We start from the raw sequence: 22,034 nt of genomic DNA, 5'->3' as shown, positions 1-22,034 counted from the left end.
AACATAGACAGGCATTGGAATATTTGTTTGTACAATTTGTTGTCTTCATTCAGTTGTTATCTTGAGGGCAAGAACTGTCTTTTATCTAGGTAAGCAGAGTGACTAACACATAGGACGCACTTAATAAATAATGTTGATTGAATATTATGATTGAAAATAAACAGATTTATTAAAGTGAGAGTAGGTTAGTGGGATGACCAAAAAAAAATTAAGGAAAATAAATACATGTTGCCTTCTGATTTTATTCAGTGAGATTTGAAGTTCAAAGGCTGTTTAACAATTTTTTTGTTTGTTTTTCCTTCAAAGAATACCTTTACTATGGAATGCTTACTTTCCCAAAGATGGACAAATTGAGACAGGAAAGCTCCTACTCTAACATCTATAAAATCACTCCTAACTTCTATTCTTTCTCTTTTAGAGATTAATTTTAATAGCAATTGAATAAATTCCATTTTATATTAGATACCTTTAGGTTTCTTATGTGGTTAACATATTGAAGAGGCACCCAAAGGAAATGAAATAGTTAATGTTGACTGTTATCAGCTAACTAATATTCAGATTTATGTTTCTTTCTTATTGAATCTGATAAATTATTAAACTTGAACATAATTGAGCCTGATTGTGTGATCTTGTCACTCCTAGAATGGTCCAGAAATAGAAACATGGAGGAAACTCAATCTGGTTAACATGAAGGTAATGCTACTGGCAGAAGGAAAGCACCTGGAATCCTTGGCAAGGGCAATAACTGCTTCACCTTTTGACTAGGTAAGTTTGGTATAAGGATGTGACAAGAACTTCCCCTACTCCTATGTCTTCTGGGGTTTTAGTCACACTACAACCATGCATGTCATCTACTGTTAATATGAGATTTGTAGATTATTATAGACAACACATTCACTTTTCCACAGATGTATATTAGGCACCAAATGTGTACAGTGCCCATGCTAAGTAAGGAACTCTTTGTGTAATTGTAATTTTTACAGCAAAATATTAACTAAATCATTAAAGTATGTTATAATTACTCCAGTTGTCTCAATATTTGAAGATTAAACTTAATACCTTTTTTCTTTCAACCTCTTTTCTTTAGTCCTTTTAAATGCATAGCATTTAATGACTTTAGTAAGTATAACATAATAAACATAATTTAATATTGCATTATTGATTCAAGATTTCATAGGATCAATGGCATCATTCAGCACACTAACTTCATGTAAAATCTTAAAGAAATAGAAGTTAGAGGAAAGGATGAACCTTTGATCAAAAAAATAATCTCATGATTGTAAATAACTCATAGTAATTTGTAAGTGTACACCTTTTTGTAGTACTCTCAGTGTATTAGGAATAAAGAACCATAAAGACAAATTAACCAGATAACATAGCAAAAAAAAGTTCAAATTCCATAAAATAATATATTAACTCTTAAAAATGGTTTATTTTTCTTTGTTACTTTTTCTTTTTCAGGCACTTTATTTCTTCCTCAAAAAATGGTAATGGTAGAGTTGGAAGGTACCATCATTATTTAGTCTTAGCATTTTCATCTTTGAGAGATGAGGATGCTGAGGATGGAGATAGATATAATGACATATCAAAGATCACTTGTCTCATAAGTGGCAGAACTGGGATATGAATCCAGGTCTGTTGACTCCACATTCAGGTTTCCTTTCTACTATATCCACTGCCTCTCCCTTTTTCTTTTTTTTCTTTTTGTTCTTATTACTTCCTTCTAGGGAGATATAAAATGACTATGAAAGAGATTTTTAAAATATTTCTTGTATTTTTTGTTGTCTTCTGAAATCCAGCTGTGATACTTGATTGTATAGAAATAGCTGTGGATTCTCAGATGTTTTTGCTAATGAATTCTAAGCTTAAGTAAGACCTTCTAAATAGGAAAATCTTCATATATGAGACTGGCAGCAGACTGTAGTCTAAGGACTAACCTAGCTAAGTTTGGAAAGGCCTGTTCACCAAAGTGTTAGTCACCAGGTAGTGAAATATTTTAGCCACCCGAAAAAGACTGGCTGATAAAATCTATGGAAATATTGTCTGTTTCATGGGGGAAATATCTTTTATAATGAAATCACAGATCCTTGAAATAAGAAAATATCTTTAGTTTAAAAACCAAGTGAACTTAGTTTTTTATATAGCTGTCTTCTCTTCTGCTCCCCACTCAAAATCTACTCAAAACTTTAAATAACTCTTCTGTTAAAAACTCTTCAATTCTTTCCAGTGGTTATTGGTCCCAAATTTATACTGACTTTGACTCCAAGAAGTGGCCTAAAAATTAATATTTAAATCCATTTCCAGTATCATTTTAGCTTCTGATAACTTGTCTCTTTTTGGAGAGTTGTGGGGAAACAAGGTATCATCAAATTAATTAAATGTTTTAGCTAGTTTTGATTATTTCTGACTTTCTAATATATACATTTAATTTGTTGAAGAACCTTGAAGTTGATCACAAATATGATCTCTTGTCATAGGAGTAATTAATAAACATTTTTCCTATTTTGCCAATGGAAATACCTTGGTAGATCCATTGAAATATGAATGATTATTTCATAACATAATTAATAATACTCAGTTTTAATAATAATATCCAGATAATAGTATAGATTATTCATATGTAATTTGGAAAAGCATTATTTTATTTTTAAATTTTAAATTTAAGTGTTTACATGATAGGGTTATTCAATAGGCTGTCTAGGACAAATTCCAGTTCTACCTCTGCCTTCCACCTCAGGCTAAATGTTACCACATTATTAAGTAAGCTTCTTTAGGAATTAAAGTAAAAATCAAGGTTTTTTTGTTTATTTTTAATAGACAACTAATTATAAAACAATAATATGACATGGCGACTAGAAAAAATTTCTTTTGTTTCTTTTGCCTCAACCTATAATTTCTTCTGAGTTGGGGACTCCTAGTAAGGAAACTCCTTATACCTATACAGATTGGCAACTATTCTGGAATTTAACGTCTTAGAGAGTTGCCTAGAACAGAGGCGTCAGACACAGGGATAACAACCCTGGCAGTTCCTCAACGCTTTCAAATCTGTCCCTAAGCAAAATAAAATGTAATCCAGAAATATTTAACAATAAATAAAAATACAGTAAGAAAAAATGGATAATAGTACATTTTAAAGCTAAGTCAATTTACCATCTACAAGGATCCTTATAATGGATTAGTGACCTCTTTATCTGAGTTTGACAGCCACTGACCTAGAATACCAAGAAGTCAAGTAATTTGACCATGTTCACATATCCAGTGTGGTTAGAGGCAATACTCAAGTTCAGGTCTTTATTACCTAGACCAGCTCTCAATTATGCTATGCTACTACTTTTGCCTCTCTGATGCAATCTTAGTATAAATTAATAGAAGTATAGTGTTCTACAATTCTGCTGTATTCTATCCTAGTCCAGTCCATTTTGAAGTTTTCATTTCAGGATTTCACAAGGATATTGACAAACTGGACTATGTCAAGAAAAGCATGGTCAAGTTGTTAAGAAGACCCGGGACTTAGTGTTCAAGGATTTTTGAAGAATCTAAAATATTTAGCTTAAAGAAGAGAAGACTTAAGGAAAACATTATAGCTGCCTTGGTATATTTGACTGAAGAGATTAGAATTGTTTTGTTTAGCAAAAGTGAAAATAATGGGTGAAAGTTAAAGAGAAACATTTTTAGATCATTGCAGGGGGAAATTTTTCTAATATTTAGAGCTTTACAAAAGTGAAATGAATTGCTAGGAGGTATTGGGCTCCCCTCACTTGGAGTTTTTAAGAGGCTAGAAACCAGTTGTTAAGAATTATTATAGAAGAGATTCCTATTCACATACAAGTTAGACTACACGTCTAGACGTCTTTTAAGATTTCTTCTGTCTTCTAGAGTGTGCAAAAATGCTGCCAAAATTGATATATGAAGTAACAGATGACTACGGAGTATAATACAAGGAACTTTCATTTTAAAGGAAAGCCTTCTACTTTTAGCCCTGGCCAGCTAGGTGTTGATAGTAGTCCATCTTTCAGTACTTAGGAGAATAAATACCAGATACAATCAGATGTAAACTTTTTTTCTGAAAAGACATAAAACAGTTAACAAAATATCTTACCCAGAAGACACATTTTTGTTTTGTCATGTTTTTATCTAGAGCTTACCCTAAAAAGTTTTATTAATCTGGTGCCTATTCTTGTGCAGATTTGAGTATGAGCACAGTTGAAGAAGAGTCTGACACAGTGACAGTAGAAACTGTGAACTCTGTGACTTTGACCCAGGACACAGAAGGGAACCTTATTCTTCATTGCCCTCAGAATGGTATGGAGAATTCATTGATATTTAGTATCTCTAAATAATTAATCTCTAAATTTGTGAGGTCCATGTCACCTTGGTATACCGAGTTATCCAGGCAGAAATTTAAAGTTAACACAATAGGAACAAAAGTCTTCACATGATTAACCTTGATTTTTGTTTCTTTGCATATTTGTGACTTTTACCCTACCGTTTTAATTTACTATTCTCAGAAGTTGGTCATTTAATCGTGATGACTAAACAAACATTAACACCTTTTGTTGTCATGCACCACAATGCCATTTGTATATAGAATATCCCAAAAGTCTCAATGCACTCTTAAAGCTTAAAACTGCACTGAAACTTTCCTATATTGGAAATTAAAGAGGTAAAGTGAGATTCTCCACAATTTCTAAATTACAACTTAAGTAGACAAATAGACTTCCTTTTTAAACCTTTGAAGGAATTTTAGAAGGATGGTAACATTTAACCTGTTAATTTATAATATACAATAAGATCTGATTTTTTAACTAGATAAAGACATTTCTACTGTTGTCTTTAAAACCTAAGGCCAGCATTTGCCAGCATGTTCCAAATTGGAATCTTTTAAAGTAGCACTTTTGCTAATATATTTCCATTGGTCAGCAGAGCAATAAATCAAAGGCAAGGTCACACCAGTGGCTTAGAAAAGATGCCTCCTAGCTACTGTCTTCATTTACCCTGATTTAGGGAGCTTAGGCATGTGTTTAGAAAAGATGCTTTCTAATCTTCTCTGACTTGAATCTTACTTTTCATTTTTGATCCTGGACTTTATTTTTTTTTTTCCTGAGTTTTTTTGCATGTTAATAGAGCACTGGGTCCTTTTCATTATTAGAGACTGATGAAATAGACTCAGAAGATAGTATTGAACCTCCAAATAAGAGACTGTGTTTGTCCTCTGAGGATGACCAGAGTATTGAGGATTCTACACCCTGCATATCAGTTGTTGCAGTTCCACGTAAGTACCTTCACATTAAGGGTACTGTATTTATATGAATATAAAAATATAAATTTTAAGAATTGTGTGTACACTAGAACCAGCATTTCTATGTAAAGTCTAAGCTGGGTTTATTTTTACTTATTATATGAGTTTTTGGTTACAAGGCAGCTATATAGTAATTTTGATTTAGTTAATGTTAAATAAGAAGTTAAAAGTTCTCACCTTGGTTATATTTTAAGATCATTTAAGGCAAAATGTCTCTGACTCAGAAAAAAAGCATTCAAATCTTTTAAGCAGAGTTTTTCAGCATGAAAGTAAGTACTTAACATGAATAGATATACACTGTGCATATAGATTTATTTAGTTATTAGTAATAAGTAAGAAGAAAGAATTAGCTTTTTTATTTTTGTCATGAAACTGTATAGAAAGGCAATCAAAGAGATTTTGGAGTGAGTATTCTTTCCTCTTCATGATGTGTCCTTCCTTTAATCACTTGCTGTGAGTTGATTGAAGAATTTGACTTGGTTCATTGCACAAATAGATATAGGAAATAAAAAAAAAAAAAACATGGATGAGAAATCTAACTTGAAATTTTATGAAATTTTTAAAATATTGGGAATGATCCAGCTTCTTGTGAAATAATTTGACCAGAGTAAACTGTTATCAGGGCCAGGTTTATGGATTCAAACTACATGTTGACCAGTTTGCTTAATTTCTTGGTAATAGGCTGAACTCTAATCCTGATCATGTATTTTCTTCCTTACTAATGAGACTAGGTGAGGTAATGAGAATGAATCATAGCAAATCTATCTCCATTTCTGAAAAAATACCATGAAACACATCTATAGACAAAAATACAACAGTAATTCTGAATATATTAAAATTCAAAAAGCTTTATTTTCATACTACAATATAGATTTATAATTACTTGGGAATTGTGAAATATTCTTTTAAAAAATTGCCACATAAGCCTAGTGTTATTGATATGTATTAAGTCTTAACCACATGGTTGAGTATCTAAGAGTAGATAGAGAATAAATGTTGAAATACTGTTTCATTATTGTTTACATAGTAGCTATAATTGGCCATTATTATTGTGGATGGGATATATTCCGGAGATTCGTTGTTATTTTAACTTTACATCTCCTGAAGTTTCAGAAAATGATCAGAGCTTTGAGGTGACTATGACCGCTACCACAGAGGTGGCAGAAGATGAGATTACTGAAGGAACAGTGACACAGATCCAGGTATGGTAAATCTTAAAAGTTGGCTCACAATGGGATTAGCCAGCTGGTTTTGATAATATTGATCTATCTTTCAATATTAACATCTTTTACTTGGAAAGGAACTACAAAGTTTTTAACTATTGGGATGAGATATAAGGGGTGGAAAAAGAAAAAGAAACTAGCTAAAGAGACTTTGAAGGAACAATCAGAAAATAAGAACAGTATCACTGAAGCTAAAGTAAGAGAAAATATTAAGATGAAGCTAGTAATCAAATGATGTAAAAGAAGCAAAGGATGAAGATTGAGAAAAAGTCATTGGACTGGCACTTATGTCCCTAGTTACCTTAGAGATAATAGTATTTTAAACTTATTAATAGGAACAAATTGGCAAGGGGCTGAGGAAATTAAAGTAGCTAGCATAGACTCTTCCTTCTGTAAATTGAACAGTAAAAGAGGAAGAAAAAAGAAATAAATGATCATTTGAGGAAATAACAGAGTCAGGAGAAAGTTTTTTGGGATAGACAACCTGTGCGTATTTGGAAGCAAACAGGGAGACACAAATTAAAGATCTTAGAATATGGATCTGGAAAGTTCCTCAAAAGTCCAGGTCTCTCAATTTAAAATAAGGGAATTGAGGATTATAGAGCTTACATGACTTGCCCAAGATAGAATTCAAATACTTATCCTGCTATTGTAGATCTATTGTTCAAGATGAATGAATGTAGGAATGATTAATGGAGCAAGGCCCCAGAGGGGGTAGGATCTTGGGGATAATGGAGGGGTTACCAAGGTGATCTTAAAAGTTCACCTCATTATCTAAGACCCAGTGGAAGAATTGAGGGCCTTCTGAAGAAACAAAATTTGAGGGATGAAAGAGGAAGGATGTTAGAATTCGCAACTGAAGACTTTAATCTTCTCTATAAGAAGACTAAAAGTCTTGACAAAGGATAAAATTTGGAAATTGTACTGTTTTTTAAGAGAAATGTGATAATGTGATGGAAATATAACACAATGGTAATTGTCATGGATTGTAATTGGTGAATTTAAATTAATAGGGGTTTTACACACACACACACACACACACACACACACACACACACACCCTAGGGGATAGGGAGAAGTAAAGATTACTGATAATTTTCTATATTGTATTAGCAAAACTGTAGAACTTTATAGCATTCAATTCCTGAATTACCTGAGATGGCCTTGAGTCTATAAATATCAAAGCTAACATAAATATTGTACTTGAATATATGTTTGGGAGAGTTTAAGAGAAATAATGTTTTTAATCTGGTTTTTCCTGTGCTATCTTTTTTAAATTATTGTTTTCATTAATAGTTTTTTGTTTTATTTAATCTTCATTTCTAAATGTATCCTTCCCTGCTTCCTCTGCCCAGCAAACATCCCTTATAATAAATTTAAACAAACAAGCAGTTGAACAGAGCCATTGAACATATCAGTCATGTCTGAATATGTAGTCCACATTCTGTACCCGTAGTCTCTTATCTTTGCAAAGTAGAGGAAGGGAGACACATGTTCTCAACCTTTCTTTTAGGCCCCAGTATGGATCATTATAATACCCAGAATTGAATTCTTTTATTCTTTCATTTACATTATAGTTTTGTATATCATTTTCCCTCTTGTTCTGCTTATTTTCCTCTACATCATTTCATATATAGTCTTGCCATACTTATTTGGATTCTTCATAATTGTCATTTGAAATGATACAAAAAATATATTTTTATAATCATGTGTTATAATTTTTATAGCCTTTCCTTAATTGGTATTGCCCATGTTGTCTTAAGAGATTATAAAAATTCCAAACAAAAATCTCAAAATAAAACTCCTTTTTGACAGTAATATTTCAGTAGAGATATTGAATTCCAGCTACAAATTCCATTAGTAGAAACCTTGTTTAATAAAGACCGAACTTTGACAGGCATCAAGGTATATTTCAAGGTACATTCTCTCTTTACTTTGGGTGTGATGGTAGACTTCAGCTACTTTCTCTGTTTACTCTAGGCCTCCCCACTTAGACCAAGGATGCAATTTTTTTTCTCCTCTTCAACTCCTGCCCTCATACTAGGGAACTTGATTATATATACTGATTCTCCTCTAAACACTCTAACTACTCAGTTCCTTAACAAACTTAACTCTTTGAGCTATCACTCCATGCTACCTCACCCACACACAAAGCTGCTCGTACCCATGATTTCGCCATCACCCACAGATATAATACCTCTATGTTCAGGAATTCCAAAATCTTTTTATCTGACTATATTCTGTTGGCTTTCCAGCTCTTTCTCTGTTTTCTCTTACCATACTTTATTCCTTGTCCACCCTGTGACCTCCAATACTTCAACCTTTTAATTTTTTTCCAGGCCATCTCCTCTGCACTTTCCACTCTGTTATCCTTTCCCCATCTTGACCCCTGAACCAGTTCAGCCCAACTCTGACAGCTTCTCTTGAAACCCTGTCCTCCCCTGTCCACCCTTCACCCCTGTCCCAATCATATCTCTGATTATGCCTAGCCAAGTATCATTCCCACTATTTGTCACATTTATTCCTATACATATGCTGCTGAACATAAGTAGAGAAAATCATGAAACTCTTCAACTGGGTCCTTTACAGATTTATGTCATACAGCCTCACTTGGGGCCTTATCCCCCCTATACAATTCTTCTACACCTTCCTTATGAACTTGCTATCCCACTTTCCTCAACATATTTGTATACCTTGCATGGCCCCCTCTCCCCTAATTTTTTCTGAATATTCATTGTCTCCATAGCCAGATCATATCCTCTAGGTGAAGATATTCTGTCCTGGCCCTCTTCTCCATCTATACTACTTCATTTGGTGATTTCATAAGCCCTTAAGAATTTAATTATCTTCTCTATGGTGATGATTCTCAAATATGTTTATCCTGTCCTGACCTCTCTGCTGATCTCCAGTTTCACTCCAGCAGCCTTTCAGATCTAGATGTCCTATAGACATCTTAAATCAATCATGAACTTTCCCCCCATTAGATTGTAAGTTCCTTTCCAAAACTGAACTCATGATGATCTTTCCCTCAAACTCACCTCTCTTCCTCACTTTTCTATTACTATTAAGGGCAGCATAATCTTCCATCTTTCAGGCTCTTGTTCTACGTCACTGTCTCTCACTCCACATAGTTAGCATTTTTCAAACAACATCTTTCGAATGTGCCCTTTCTTCTTTGATACCACCACTCTACATCAGATTCTTATCACCTCACACTTGTCCTGTTACACCCTGCTGGATAGATCTGTCTTTCTCAGGTCATGACCCACTCCAGTCCATCCTTCATTCCAGACACCAAAGTGATTCCTAAAGGTGAAGTCTAGCCATCTGACAGCCCTTCTCCCATTTTTCTTTCTCCCTCCACACGCTTCCCCTGTACTCACTTGTTGCCTCCAGGATCAAATATAAAATCCGCTGTTTGACATTCAAACCTCTTCATAACTTGTCTATAAAATGAGGAGATTGGACTTGTTTTTTGTTGTTCGGTGGCCAACTCTACGTGACCTCGTGGACTTTTTGATCATAAGGTTTTCTTTGCAGAAATACTAACGTGATTTGCCATTTCCATAAAATCCTCTGTTTAGTTTTTCAATGCTTTTCAAATTATGTTTTCTATAAAATGAGAGTGTGAGAGGCATTGGACTAGATGATCTTTAAGGTGCCTTACTGATTTAATTATGGGATCTTGTGAGTCTCTTCAGAAGACCTGGAAGTATTAGTGCTCTCTAGCAGGTGAATCCCACTGCTTTTAGAAATTTGCTAAAAGTTAGTTGCAAAAGATGTTAACCAAATCTATGGTTATGCATTCAAATTAGTTGCAGAAAATAGCTGTAAACATATCTTTATCTCCCACTTCAATCCAACATTTCTGATATCTCATACCAGACACAGGATTATAATGCAGGCCATTCTTGTATTGGTTAATCAGCAAACACTAAGTGTCTGCTATATATACAGTCACTATACTGGGGACACCATAATAATATCCATATGAGTTTGGTTTTTTAATTGTGATTCAAATTCAGACACAGGCTGAATATACTGCTCAATTCTTTTAAGTTGAATTTAATTCATAGAATCTAACATTTCTGATTTATGACTTATGATCACAGACTTAGAATTAAAAGAGTCTTAAGAGACATCCAGCTCACCTCCTAATTTTATAGAAAGGGAATCAAAGGATCACAGGTGCCCATGATCATAGATGTTATAAATAGAATAGCCAAGATTTGAACCTAGAACTTCAGTTCAAAAAGTTCTCACTAACTTGTAAAAACGAACCCTTGCATACAGTAAAATGTCAGAAAAGAAAATACTTTGTTTATATAAAAGATTTTAAGTTCACACTAAATGAAAACACAACAAAATGTTTGCTTCACTAAATCATTTCCTATAGCCCCAATTAGAAAACAGTAGCTTGGGGGTAACTATGATGCTACACATGGAATCAAGATAGACTGGATTCAGATCTTGCCTCAGTCATTTCCTCATTATGTGACCTAAATCAAGTCACTCTGAGCCTCAGTTTTATTAAGAATCTACCAAATTGGTTATTATAAGATGAAATTAAAAGATGTATATATATTAAGTATTTCCAAATTGTAAAATACCACAAAAGTATTAGGTAATATTTTTATTACTCCTTTAGAGCAAATCATTTTTATTATCCTTCATAACCATATCAGTACATCTTATTGTTTTAGTCAAAAAATTTATTTTTATCTATCTGGAATTTTGGAACACAGAAGACTTATAAGATATCCATTGAGTTAATGATCTTTTCTTCATATTTCCCTTTAAAGATTCTACAGAATGAACAGTTGGATGATGTGTCTCCCTTAGGCAATGAAGAAGTTTCAGCTGTTAGTCAAGCTTGGTTTACCACTAAAGAGGATAAGGATTCATTAACTAATAAAGGTAAGATATTCAGTATCTTTGGTCCTACTACCTGAGGGAACCGGAAGGTTGACTCTCATCATATGTGAAGTGAATAAAGTCTAGGATTCTCTGAAACAGACCTTTATCTATCCCAAATTATATTAAATAAGGCCTTGAGTGAAACAAACAAACAAAATCTAACATTTATTTTCCCTTCACTAAATGTGACTGAAATCTTTTCTTATATACTCTTTTTTTTTTCTTTTATGCACAGAGATGTAACAGGGCTGAACAATGTAGTTGCCAGTTTGCTGCTATGGAGACATGAATTAAGGTCAAGTTGTTGTTTCATGAGTACTTAGCCCTACTTCAGTGATCTTGCTCTGATAATTATTTGGTCATTTTTGTACATACTGTTTGTACTGTTGGTTTGGTGAGGAAGGTAGATCTAGGAAGTGCTAAGAGATGAAATAGAAAGTCAGTATTGTAATTAATATAGCTGTGAGTTGATGAAATGTGTAGAAAGGAGAAAGAGGAAACTAATAAAGCATTAAGTATCAGTGACTCAAATTTTAAGGCTATTGTTGAACATTGTGCCACTAGGATATTAGTGCTTTCTGTGTATTAAATAACGTTTGAATGTATGTTTGTCATATCTATCTTTAGATAGGAATTAACTAAATATTATGTTGGAAGAATAATAACTAACTGCAAAGTTATTTATTTAGTTAGTTGGTCTTTAACAAAAGACATGCCATAACCTCTTTGGGATATGCTTGTTGATTTTAATAATTATTTTAAAAATTAAAGTAAATTTCAATATTAATAAGTATCAAATAAACCATCTAGAAGGGTCTCCTTAGAAGTTTTATGGGCCTTATTTTAGCCAATATATATATACACACCAGTGGAGCATAAGCTGTGGCAGATACTACCACACTGGAAAGGTTTGTAGTATGATTCTGGTCACAGGCTTTGTCTACTGCTTTCAAAGTCCCAGATTACCTAAGTAAAGTAACTCACTGCCAGCAAGTTGGTCACATGGCTATGATTTCTTTAGACATATCCACCATTACTGCCTTCTTCGAGCCTACCCCACCATAGCCATCTTACACAAGAACAATCTTGGTAGAGATACAACCTGGGGAACCAGAAGAGAAAAATCTCACCAAAATTCCTGGCACTATTAGGTGACTCAACATTAGAAATAAATATGGCATTCTCGATGGAAATGATACTAAAGAAGATGAGTCACTATCTGCTTTGTTGCCGAACCTTTCATTTGCACTGAAGTTTCTCCTAATGTCTCCTCCATTTAGTATATAAACTTGAAAGCAAAAACTTTCGGTTTTATTTGTATCTTTAGGTTGTTGTTTTACATAAAACAATAGCAATTGCTCTCAATTCTGAGTGGCCGCCTCCCTTTTCTTCAATAATAGTGGAACACAGATGGCAGTTTTTAGACTTTTTATAGATATATACTGAGTTGTTGATACTACAAATGTAAAGTCCATGTCTGATGACCAATAAGTAGATGTTCTACTGGAGAAAGTAAGACATGTCAATCTTGTTTCCTTTTCTATGTACAAAATCAAAAGAAAGGAGTGAGAAAATGGTTTGTATTTGTTATTTAGTCCTTGTGATGATAACATATTGTAAAGTATTTTACAAATCTTAAAACATTATATAAATATTGACTGTTACTCTTATTTAAAAAAAAAAAAAGGCCATGATAAAAAATGTTTGCATCTTATACCCTAATGTCTGCTACAAAGAATGAAGAGAGAATTGATGAAGAAAACTCCTAAGATCTTTTAAATTAAGTTAGTATAGGTTTTGATATTCAATGCTTTTAATGCAAAGATAGGCATAAATAAAAATGGCAAAAACTATAATTAAGAAGTAAGGCATGAGAGTAGACAATACCCATAGATCAAGCCTTTATTTGAGAATAGAACTGGAAAATGCAGAATATGGTGAACTGCAAATGATTATATTTTAATAGATAGGAAACAACTAGTTATTGATACAGAAATCTCTTTAATCATCTTTCTGTTTATAGTCACTAGTTTGCTGGAGCAAAGATTAAGATTTATACAGAAGTAGAATAAAAATGACAAAAGTTCTGATATATGTAATTTTTAAAACTTTATCCTGACCTATTTAAATTAATAATTTATGTTAAATAATGGGAAATGGATAGAGGAAAGGACACTTAGAGAATATAACAATTTCTTATAAAAGTTTAACCAACATGAACCAGTTGCTATCACAAAGAGACTAAAAGTGATTAAAAACAAAACAGAAAAATTAATTACCAAGCACTTAAATCTTCTTGTCAACCAGTGAGATACGTCAGCCAAGGACAATAATAGTTTAGAATATGAATTCATTTATAAAATATGAAAAAGGAGGATGCAAAATGATGAGGAATATTGCCTCATAAAACATCAAGAAACTGAAAGAAAAAATAGTTTGGAAGAAAGATTGTTCAGAGATCAACTAAGCAAAATCATCACAAGACCTTTTAAGGAGGAAACTAGACAAAATATGGAAAAGATAGCTTCTTAAATGGAGAGTTTCCATATTAGTAATTCCCTCATACTGATGAAATTCCATGTCTAAAACTACAACAAAAACTCTTCTGATAATGTATGACTGAGTCACAGAATACTAGTCTAAGTTACAAGAAATGAAATTGGTGAGTCACCCAAGGACAAAGGAGAGGTGAATGAATGGTAGGAATAAGCAGGAAGCAACATATTGCAAATGCAAAATTATGCAGAAGAAGCACTATAAATGATGTCGAATATGTGATTGAGAAATGAGATAAATCATCATTTGTTCCACTGGTGCAGTCTGGAGAAAGTTCAGTTCATTGAACAGAATCCTTGTGGCAGACTTACGAGGAATATCTCCTTTAGGATGGGCAAGCATAAATGGGTTGTCATCTGCATCATTCATTGGGAGGAATACCCAAATTAATGAGATCACAGATCTATTTGAAAATTGGAATAGAGATCACAAAGAAAAGCAAAGTACCTAGTGAAAAGAAATATTTCCCATTAAATTATATTTAAATGTTTCCTTTTGCCTGTCTTAAGATATATATGTGTTCTTATTACAGGTTTAGGATTTAAAAGCCAATGTGACCGTATCAATTGGTGTAGTTAATAATGACTTTTTCTCTGTCTCTATCTCAATGTTTCTTTGTGTCTCTCTTTTCATAAAATTTTTCATAGAGAAAAATTTTAAGGTTGAATAATATAAAACCAGGTAATATGAAAGCAAATTTACTTAAGAAGTTGAGATTTTTTTTCCCTATGTTTATTTATCTGCTTTACAAATGTAATCAATCATAACTTTGTTACTTTTGATAGCAAGCAATAACAGTTTCCATGACATTGCTTATTGTTTTTTTTAGGGCATAAATGGAAGCAGGGAATGTGGTCAAAGGAAGAAATTGACATTTTAATGAGTAATATTGAACGTTATCTAAAGGTATCTATTATAATGTATTTTTATGTTTAATTCATTTAATTCAAAACATTCAAATAAAATAAAAAATGATTAAGCATAAAACTATAAACTCTAAATCAATTATTGCTTATATTAGCTTTAACAAAATAATAATAATAAAAAAATTCTGTTTGCTTTCATTTCCCCTTCTTCATCCCCTTTTCTTTGGTATGCTTTTTCCAAATTTTGTTGCTGTTATTATTATTTTTTTAATTTTAGAGACATTGTTAATGATTTTTTTTGTTTTGATTCTGTTTTTTCAGCTACATCACTTTCCTTCAAATTTTACTTTTCTTGATATAACATTTAATTGTTATGATATTTTTATATTACTATAGTCATATTTTCTATTTGGTTAAAAAAAAAAAAAAAACTATTTTTAACATCCCTAGGAATTGCAATATTAGAATTCTCCAGCAAAATGTTTTAATAATAATAATGTACAAGACATGATTTTGAACTACCTAAAAACTTTACTTCAAATTTTAAGTCTGAGCTTGTCTTACTAAAGTACTTCTATCACACTTAAGAATAGATTTATAAATCCTTATATTTTCTCAGGACTTTAAAGCACATTATTATGCTTTAAAGATTGTATGAGGAACTTATATTTTATGAAATCAATTCAGCTTATATGGTCTTAAGACCAAGAATTTAATTTCCTTCTTTGAATTTAAACTAGATCTGACTTGCTTAGAAAGAGTTGTGATTATTTCTCATATGAAGGCACAGCTATCACCTATTGGATTATTATCTCAGAAATAATAGTTGGCCGACATTATTAGGTCCAAAATCCAATATGACAGGAGATATTTAGAGTTTGGGGGAAGAGAAGGGAGATACCATGGAATTGTAAAGAGGATAATTCTAGCCTTTATCCTGTAGATTAGTCAATCAAGAGTACTTGCTATGTCCAAGGTACTGTCTAGAAGCTGTAGCAGATACAAAAGTATATTCCCTGTCTTCAAGGATCTTATGGAATAACTATAGAAATAAGATGTATACTTTTTCAACTTCAGTGATCTGTGATTTTGTCAGCGTGGATATTTCCTCTACCCATGCAGATAACAACTCCGCAGTATACTAATAGTTTTCCAGAGCTCCTTTGGCCACAGAATTCTTCACCCTACAGGCAACTTGGTAATGAGCCTCTGCAAATTTAGTTACATTGGTCCTTGGACAACAGACATCATCATTGGGCCTATATTTGAAGCTTTTCTAGCTTGGAAGGACTTGACAATTGGCTGTCATAGCTTTCAAAATTCCATTAGAGTAAAACTTTAGTGGACATTATAACTAAGTTTATAAGAGTGAGTGCCAAATGAGTGAATTACACTGAGAGGATGACAAGTGCTTTAGGAGCTCTGAGGAGGGAGATGATGATGCAAGTTTCTCCTATCCTTCCATCAAATTTTCAGTATTACTGAACTCAGACATCTGCTTTGTAGTTTTTAATTCCATGTATAGAAGGGAGCACTGATATCTTCAGCCTAAACTCTAAGATGAAACTTGTGTCAAACTTCAGTACTTGATGACCTGCAGAAATAATTCTCAATGTAAATATAAAGAATGTCTCCTTTTAGGTGGGAGCTTAGGTTTTAAATGATCAGTATTTAACAAGAATAATGAGGAAATTACATTTACCCAAAACTACAGAGAAAAAAAACAGTTGAGTTATAAAATGGAAGAGTACTAAAGTGTTACCAAAAGACTTCTGGCGACTTCCCTGTGAATAACAGTAGTAATATTTAAAAGGGGGCTATACATTTAGGGTAAGCAATACTATGTAGAAGAAAGAGAAATCTATTGTCTAGACTCATTTTTTTTGGCCTCAGTCAAGTCATGTAAACTCCTTGGACTCCAGTGTTCTCACCTTTGAAATGACCGTGTCCAGCTTCTTGATTGAGGGAGAAATTCAGACTGCTGAACCAGCTGAGAGACACCTGCAGTTATCCAGACTGGAAATAATAAGAACTTGGACTTAACTGGTACCTGTGAAAATGAAAAAGAAGCATTGGAAAAGAACTGAGCAATAATTGACTTGAATGTCAAGAGAAAGAGTAGCCATGAGTGACTCCCAAGTTTTCCAGCCTGGGTTCTTGAAAAAATGATTGACAACACTGTGCAACTGGAAGTGGTTTGTGGGAAAAGAAGGAGCCTGATTTTTAAACACTTGTTACTACATGCATGGTGCTTTTTCTAGCCTGCTTTATAGAGATTTATTTCCCAGAAGAACCCTGTTAATTCAGTTAGTACCTAGTTGGTACCTGGCATAGTTGAAAAGAGCTCCAGACCAGATTGCCAGTACCAATTTAGCTAATTCCTGTCAGTATGACTGGGTACTTACTTTCTCTGGGCTAAAATAAGGTGGTTATACCTCTGAGATCCCTTATAGCACAAAATCTTTTACTGCTACTATGTTTCATGTTATCAGTAAAAATGAAAGGTTAAAAATAATCATAGTAAGCCAGAAGTAGATTCTTTATGGAAATAGGTTCTTGATGTTCATTTTATGTCCCAGTTCTATCTGCAGAAACAGCCAACAGGATCTTAATAAATAATCATTGAATTAAAAGGCAGATACAACTTTGTGGAAGACCATCTGTCTAGGAAATGTTTTAAATTCCTCATAATTTTAAAAGCAATTTGACACCTTTCATTTGCAAAATGAAATTACTATTATTTTTCATATTTTTAGATTTCATTTTTGGACCATTTTTAAGTTTGTCTGGTGGCTTTTCTAATAACATGATGTTTATATGTGGCAAAATTGAAATTACAAATGGCAAACTTAGGAAATTTAGTATGGTTGCATGCATTTATATCCAAAATCCCTAAATCAAACAAATGTAATTCATTTAGGCACGTGGAATAAAAGATGCCACAGAAATCATCTTTGAGATGTCAAAAGATGAAAGAAAAGATTTCTACAGGACTATAGCATGGGGTCTGAACCGGCCTTTGTTTGCAGTGTATAGAAGAGTCCTTCGCATGTACGATGACAGGAACCATGTGGGAAAGTATGAAAATGGAAACCTTTAATACTACATGTTGTGACTAATGACTAGAACAAATTCATTTGAAAATTTAGTTTCTTTAAAATGGTGGTAAGAGATATAACCAAGATTCAAGTAAGAGACCAATCTGAATTTATTCTAGAGACTTACCTAAAATGAATCTTGCACTCATTGCTTGTGGTGCGAGACAAACTACCTTTTAAAAAAGCCCATTTTTTTAGTTTAATAACAAAATCCCCCTGCCCAAGGTCTAATCTTAACCTGCCTCATTGAATTTTGTTTTGTTGCCAAAGATAACAAGCTTCTAAGTGCAATAGTTTGTAAAATATGAGAATAGTTTTTTTTATAATTCAAGAGCCAAGATTTTCTAAAATCCATTTTGACATCAAGAGGTTTTGTTTTTTGTTTTTTTTTTACAAAATTAAAGTGGCATGAAATAACTTTGTGAACAAAAGCAAGCATAGAGTTAGAAAATATATCATTCATACAGATTGTTCAGAAAAACTACAAAAGATTTGTGCTTGTTAAAACATTACTACTTGCTACAAGAAAATTTTAAAAATTATTTTCATAAATATTGTTTAGATCTTGAACTCTAAGGATGTTTGCCAGTTTGGCTTATGCAACTTTTTCTCCAGGTACTCAACTCGATGAAGTGAGCATATTGTAAAAACTAAATATATATGCAAGGAAAGAAATTATGTTTCCATGGTATTCGAGAAAGAAGAGAATAAAGAATGGTGTGCAATTTGATTGACTTGATATTTTCAGAATGAGCAAATTATTAGTAAATAAGCATTTTGAATACAACCCCCACATTGTAATCCTAAGTAGTTTCATAATTAGTTACTAAGAGACAACCTTCAAATTAGAGCAAAAGGATATCATGTCCAAATGTCAAGATGATACTAGGAATTTTTCTTTTGGGGAGCATTGAGGGAATTTGGTACTAGAGATTTTGTCATCCTTCCCTCTTTAGGGAATAATAATGATTTCAGAAAGTCTAAATTTATTTTTAAATTAAGATGAGGAAAAATTGTGAGTAAAAGCCATGGATTAAAGTTAGAAAGGCATTTTAGACAAAGAATTTCCTGAAGACTATTAAACATATTGTATCCTATGCCAGACCTGAAAGTTTGTATCCTAAATAAAAAAGTATTATATATGTACAGTATATGCCCTGGCATCTTTTTTAAAAGGAGACATGCTTATTCCTTGACCATGTTCAATCAAAGCAGATATTTTCTTGTAGAGTTTAAAAAAGGGGGGGGGGGGGTAAGGAAAAAGTAACATTCATATCCATTTTTAAATTTTTATACTTCTTTAAAAATTATGATTGTTAACAAAAGTAGATATGTCTTTATGATAATTGTTTTTCAATTTTTATCTGAACATTTTTAGTGTTTGCAAATTGTTTTTCTTACATGAATGAGACTGGTTTTTTATTAAGGTTTTTAGCTTTACATTATTCCACACTAACTAATTCTATAAATTTCTCTCTTGGCATTCTCTAGGTATACTCCTGAAGAAATTGAAAAACTTAAGGAGTAAGTTTTTCCCCCCCTAATTAATAAAGTCTGACTTTTTTTGTATCTCTTGTTTTGAAAAGCTTTTGCTTTGAGCATTTTAAGAGATTTTTGTAATTTATTGGTCCTGGAAGAGAGTTTAAGAATTGAATGTCAAATTTTGCTAAGTGTCAAAGCAATGACTGAAAATGATATTAAATTGTTCTTAATTATTTTGTAGCTTTCAAAGCACTTACAAATACTGTGCACAGTTGGTTCTCACAACAGCTTACCAAGTTTATTATAGTAGGTATTCTAATACCCATTTTACAGAGGAATAAACTAAAGAACTTAAGGAAGTTAAGTGATTTGGTGTGACTTGTCATGGCAGAGCCAGGACAAGAGAATTCAAGTCTTTTCAGTCCTAGTCATTTTCTTCCCTAATCTCATTTTTTTGTTTCCTTAAAAGTAGATCAACTTTTGACTTAAGTACTTATCTTACTTTACTTCCCTAAAAGTCCTATCATAAGCATGACTTTTGGAGATTGTAGCATTGAGATAAAAGCCAAGTTTATGCCTTTTAATTTAATGTATAATGATGGCTTGACAAACAATCCTGATCTGTGGGCTGTTTCCTAGCAAGATCCTGTTTTAGTTAGTCTCAAGTCAACAAGATATCCTTATGTGTTAGATTAAGCAGGAAGGGACCTTAGAGATCAGTCTTCTAGTCTTCTTCCCTCTTAACTGAAAACTAGAGATGTAATAGATGTAGTAGAGCCAAGAAAGATTGTCTACTTGGGGATTCTGACTTGCAGTCCAGTTCTCTTTCCACTGTAATGCTTTTGGCTTATTGGAGAAAAGTGATCTTATGGCATTAGAAGAAATAAGAAATATAGAAGCTAAATTCTGTTATAAAATAGTGGGACAGAAAGATAAGAAATACAAATGGAAAAATGAAGATAACTAAAAAAGAAAACTATCTAGAGATACCTGACAGATCATATCAATATAGTTGTGGGCTAAGGGGAAATTTGGTCTTTTTTGAAGACATATCCAAGTTACTTATTTCTTCTCTGACCCAGGAAAAAGGCAATTGCTGCCTGTTTTTTCACCCACAGACAACTGTGGACCCCCAAAAAAAGGCCACACTTTCAAACTTTGGCTCTCAAAAGTATTGCTGCCCACAACTTCCAAACCAGTCATATGGGAAGAAGAAGAATGAAGAATAAATGATGAAATAAAAAGGGAGAAAACAGTTGAACCAAATGCTGATTGGCAGACTCTTGTTTTAGGCTCCGGATAAAGCACGGCAATGACTGGGCAACAATAGGGGCGGCACTTGGAAGAAGCGCATCCTCCGTCAAAGATCGATGCCGGCTGATGAAGGATACCTGTAATACAGGTACTGTTTCAGTGCTGCAGCACTGTTTGCAGGCTGTGAATTTTAAACTTTGTATTTCTCTTTGTAGAAATGTCAGATTCATTCTGTAGAGGTAACCATACTCCTTCAGTAACAAGCTCACAGGCTAATTTCCCTTCCCTGTACCAATTACATTTTTGGTTTCTTTAGAAAAATCAAACTGACATTACATTTTCTTGTTGGTCATTTTATATAATTGTTGTTGGGGTGTGGGGTTTTTTTTTTTTCCTGTATAAATTAAAATCATCCCAAACAGTCTAGTATTTCCTTAATTTCAAAATGACTTGGATTTTCCATGAGGCAGGGAAGCCATTTTGTATTTGAGAAAATTTTGATGTATTTCCTGCTGGGAAACTTCTTTTATCTAATAAGTGATTTCCAACAAATTCATTCTTGGTTTTTGTTTAAAATTGGTCATTTCTCCATACCAGATTGGGATGGGAGTGAAGAATAATACATTAGCCTTCAGTCTCTCCCTTTTGCTTAGCCCTGTTCTCTTTCATTATTACTTCGTTTCTCCTCCTACCAGTTTTACATATTTTCTGAGCTGCACATAGACAACTCCAACCGCTGTCTATATTTTACCTTTCCTTCCCAACTTGAAAAATGGAAATGAAAATACTTTCATCTTGAGAATCCCATGCCCCATTACATCTGATTTACCAGCCACTTAATAAATTCTATGTGCAGACCACTATTTTAGGTTAATTACACAGGTTAGATAAGACATGTCTGCCTTTATGCAGCATATTTTCTAGAGTGAAATATAATATACACATAGTTAACATTGGTAGAAGACAATAAGGTAGAGAAAAGGCATATGCAAATATTTATATAAGATTTAAAAGGAAGTACATTACCAGTTAGGAAAGATAAAGGAAATCCTTCTGGAGTATGTTACATTTTGAGTTGAACTTTAAAGAATAAGTAGGAATTTAACAAATGGAAAGGGATTAAGAAATTTTAGGTAGCAGGAACAAGTGAACAAAATTATAAAAGTATGTATCGGGAAAACAGACCCTGGAGTGCAATTGAAGTGCAACTATAGAGTCAATTATGAATAATGGAAATTGGTCTGAAAAAGAAAATATATGACATAGTCTAGAAAGATGCCATAGATTCAAATTATGGCAGGCTTTGAATGTCAACCAAAGTAGTTTGAACTTTACTAGA

The 22,034-nt window shown here is 32.9% G+C and overlaps 2 protein-coding genes across 10 annotated transcripts in view; one reads left to right on the top strand and one right to left on the bottom strand.

Moving 5' to 3' along the window:
- DMTF1 (cyclin D binding myb like transcription factor 1) overlaps positions 1–22,034 on the top strand; it is a 56,031-nt gene that overhangs the window by 11,987 nt on the left and 22,010 nt on the right. For 5 of the 7 annotated variants that reach the window (XM_031938626.1, XM_031938625.1, XM_031938624.1 and 2 more), the window contains exons 2-10: positions 643–765; positions 4,186–4,302; positions 5,150–5,272; positions 6,407–6,501; positions 11,325–11,439; positions 14,825–14,901; positions 17,782–17,939; positions 19,451–19,483; positions 20,734–20,843. In XM_031938626.1, the coding sequence (XP_031794486.1) occupies positions 4,194–4,302; positions 5,150–5,272; positions 6,407–6,501; positions 11,325–11,439; positions 14,825–14,901; positions 17,782–17,939; positions 19,451–19,483; positions 20,734–20,843 (820 nt within the window). In that variant the 5' untranslated portion in view covers positions 643–765; positions 4,186–4,193. Of the gene's footprint in view, positions 1–642; positions 766–4,185; positions 4,303–5,149; positions 5,273–6,406; positions 6,502–11,324; positions 11,440–11,674; positions 11,735–14,824; positions 14,902–17,781; positions 17,940–19,450; positions 19,484–20,733; positions 20,844–22,034 lie in introns of those variants that run through there. The other 2 variants (XM_031938627.1, XM_023504730.2) reach the window with 2 other exon arrangements.
- TMEM243 (transmembrane protein 243) overlaps positions 5,673–22,034 on the bottom strand; it is a 72,152-nt gene continuing 55,790 nt past the window's right edge. For 2 of the 3 annotated variants that reach the window (XM_031938630.1, XM_031938628.1), the window contains 2 exons: positions 16,793–16,911; positions 5,673–5,774 (listed from right to left, as the gene is read on the bottom strand). In XM_031938630.1, the coding sequence (XP_031794490.1) occupies positions 5,744–5,774; positions 16,793–16,911 (150 nt within the window). In that variant the 3' untranslated portion in view covers positions 5,673–5,743. Of the gene's footprint in view, positions 5,775–16,389; positions 16,456–16,792; positions 16,912–22,034 lie in introns of those variants that run through there. The other variant, XM_031938629.1, reaches the window with a different exon arrangement.

The sequence above is a fragment of the Sarcophilus harrisii genome, chromosome 5, assembly GCF_902635505.1.
Source record: "Sarcophilus harrisii chromosome 5, mSarHar1.11, whole genome shotgun sequence".
NCBI lineage: Eukaryota > Metazoa > Chordata > Mammalia > Dasyuromorphia > Dasyuridae > Sarcophilus > Sarcophilus harrisii.
The sequence above is the reverse complement of the archived record's forward strand: the minus strand, read 5'-3'. Positions and strand labels throughout refer to the sequence as shown.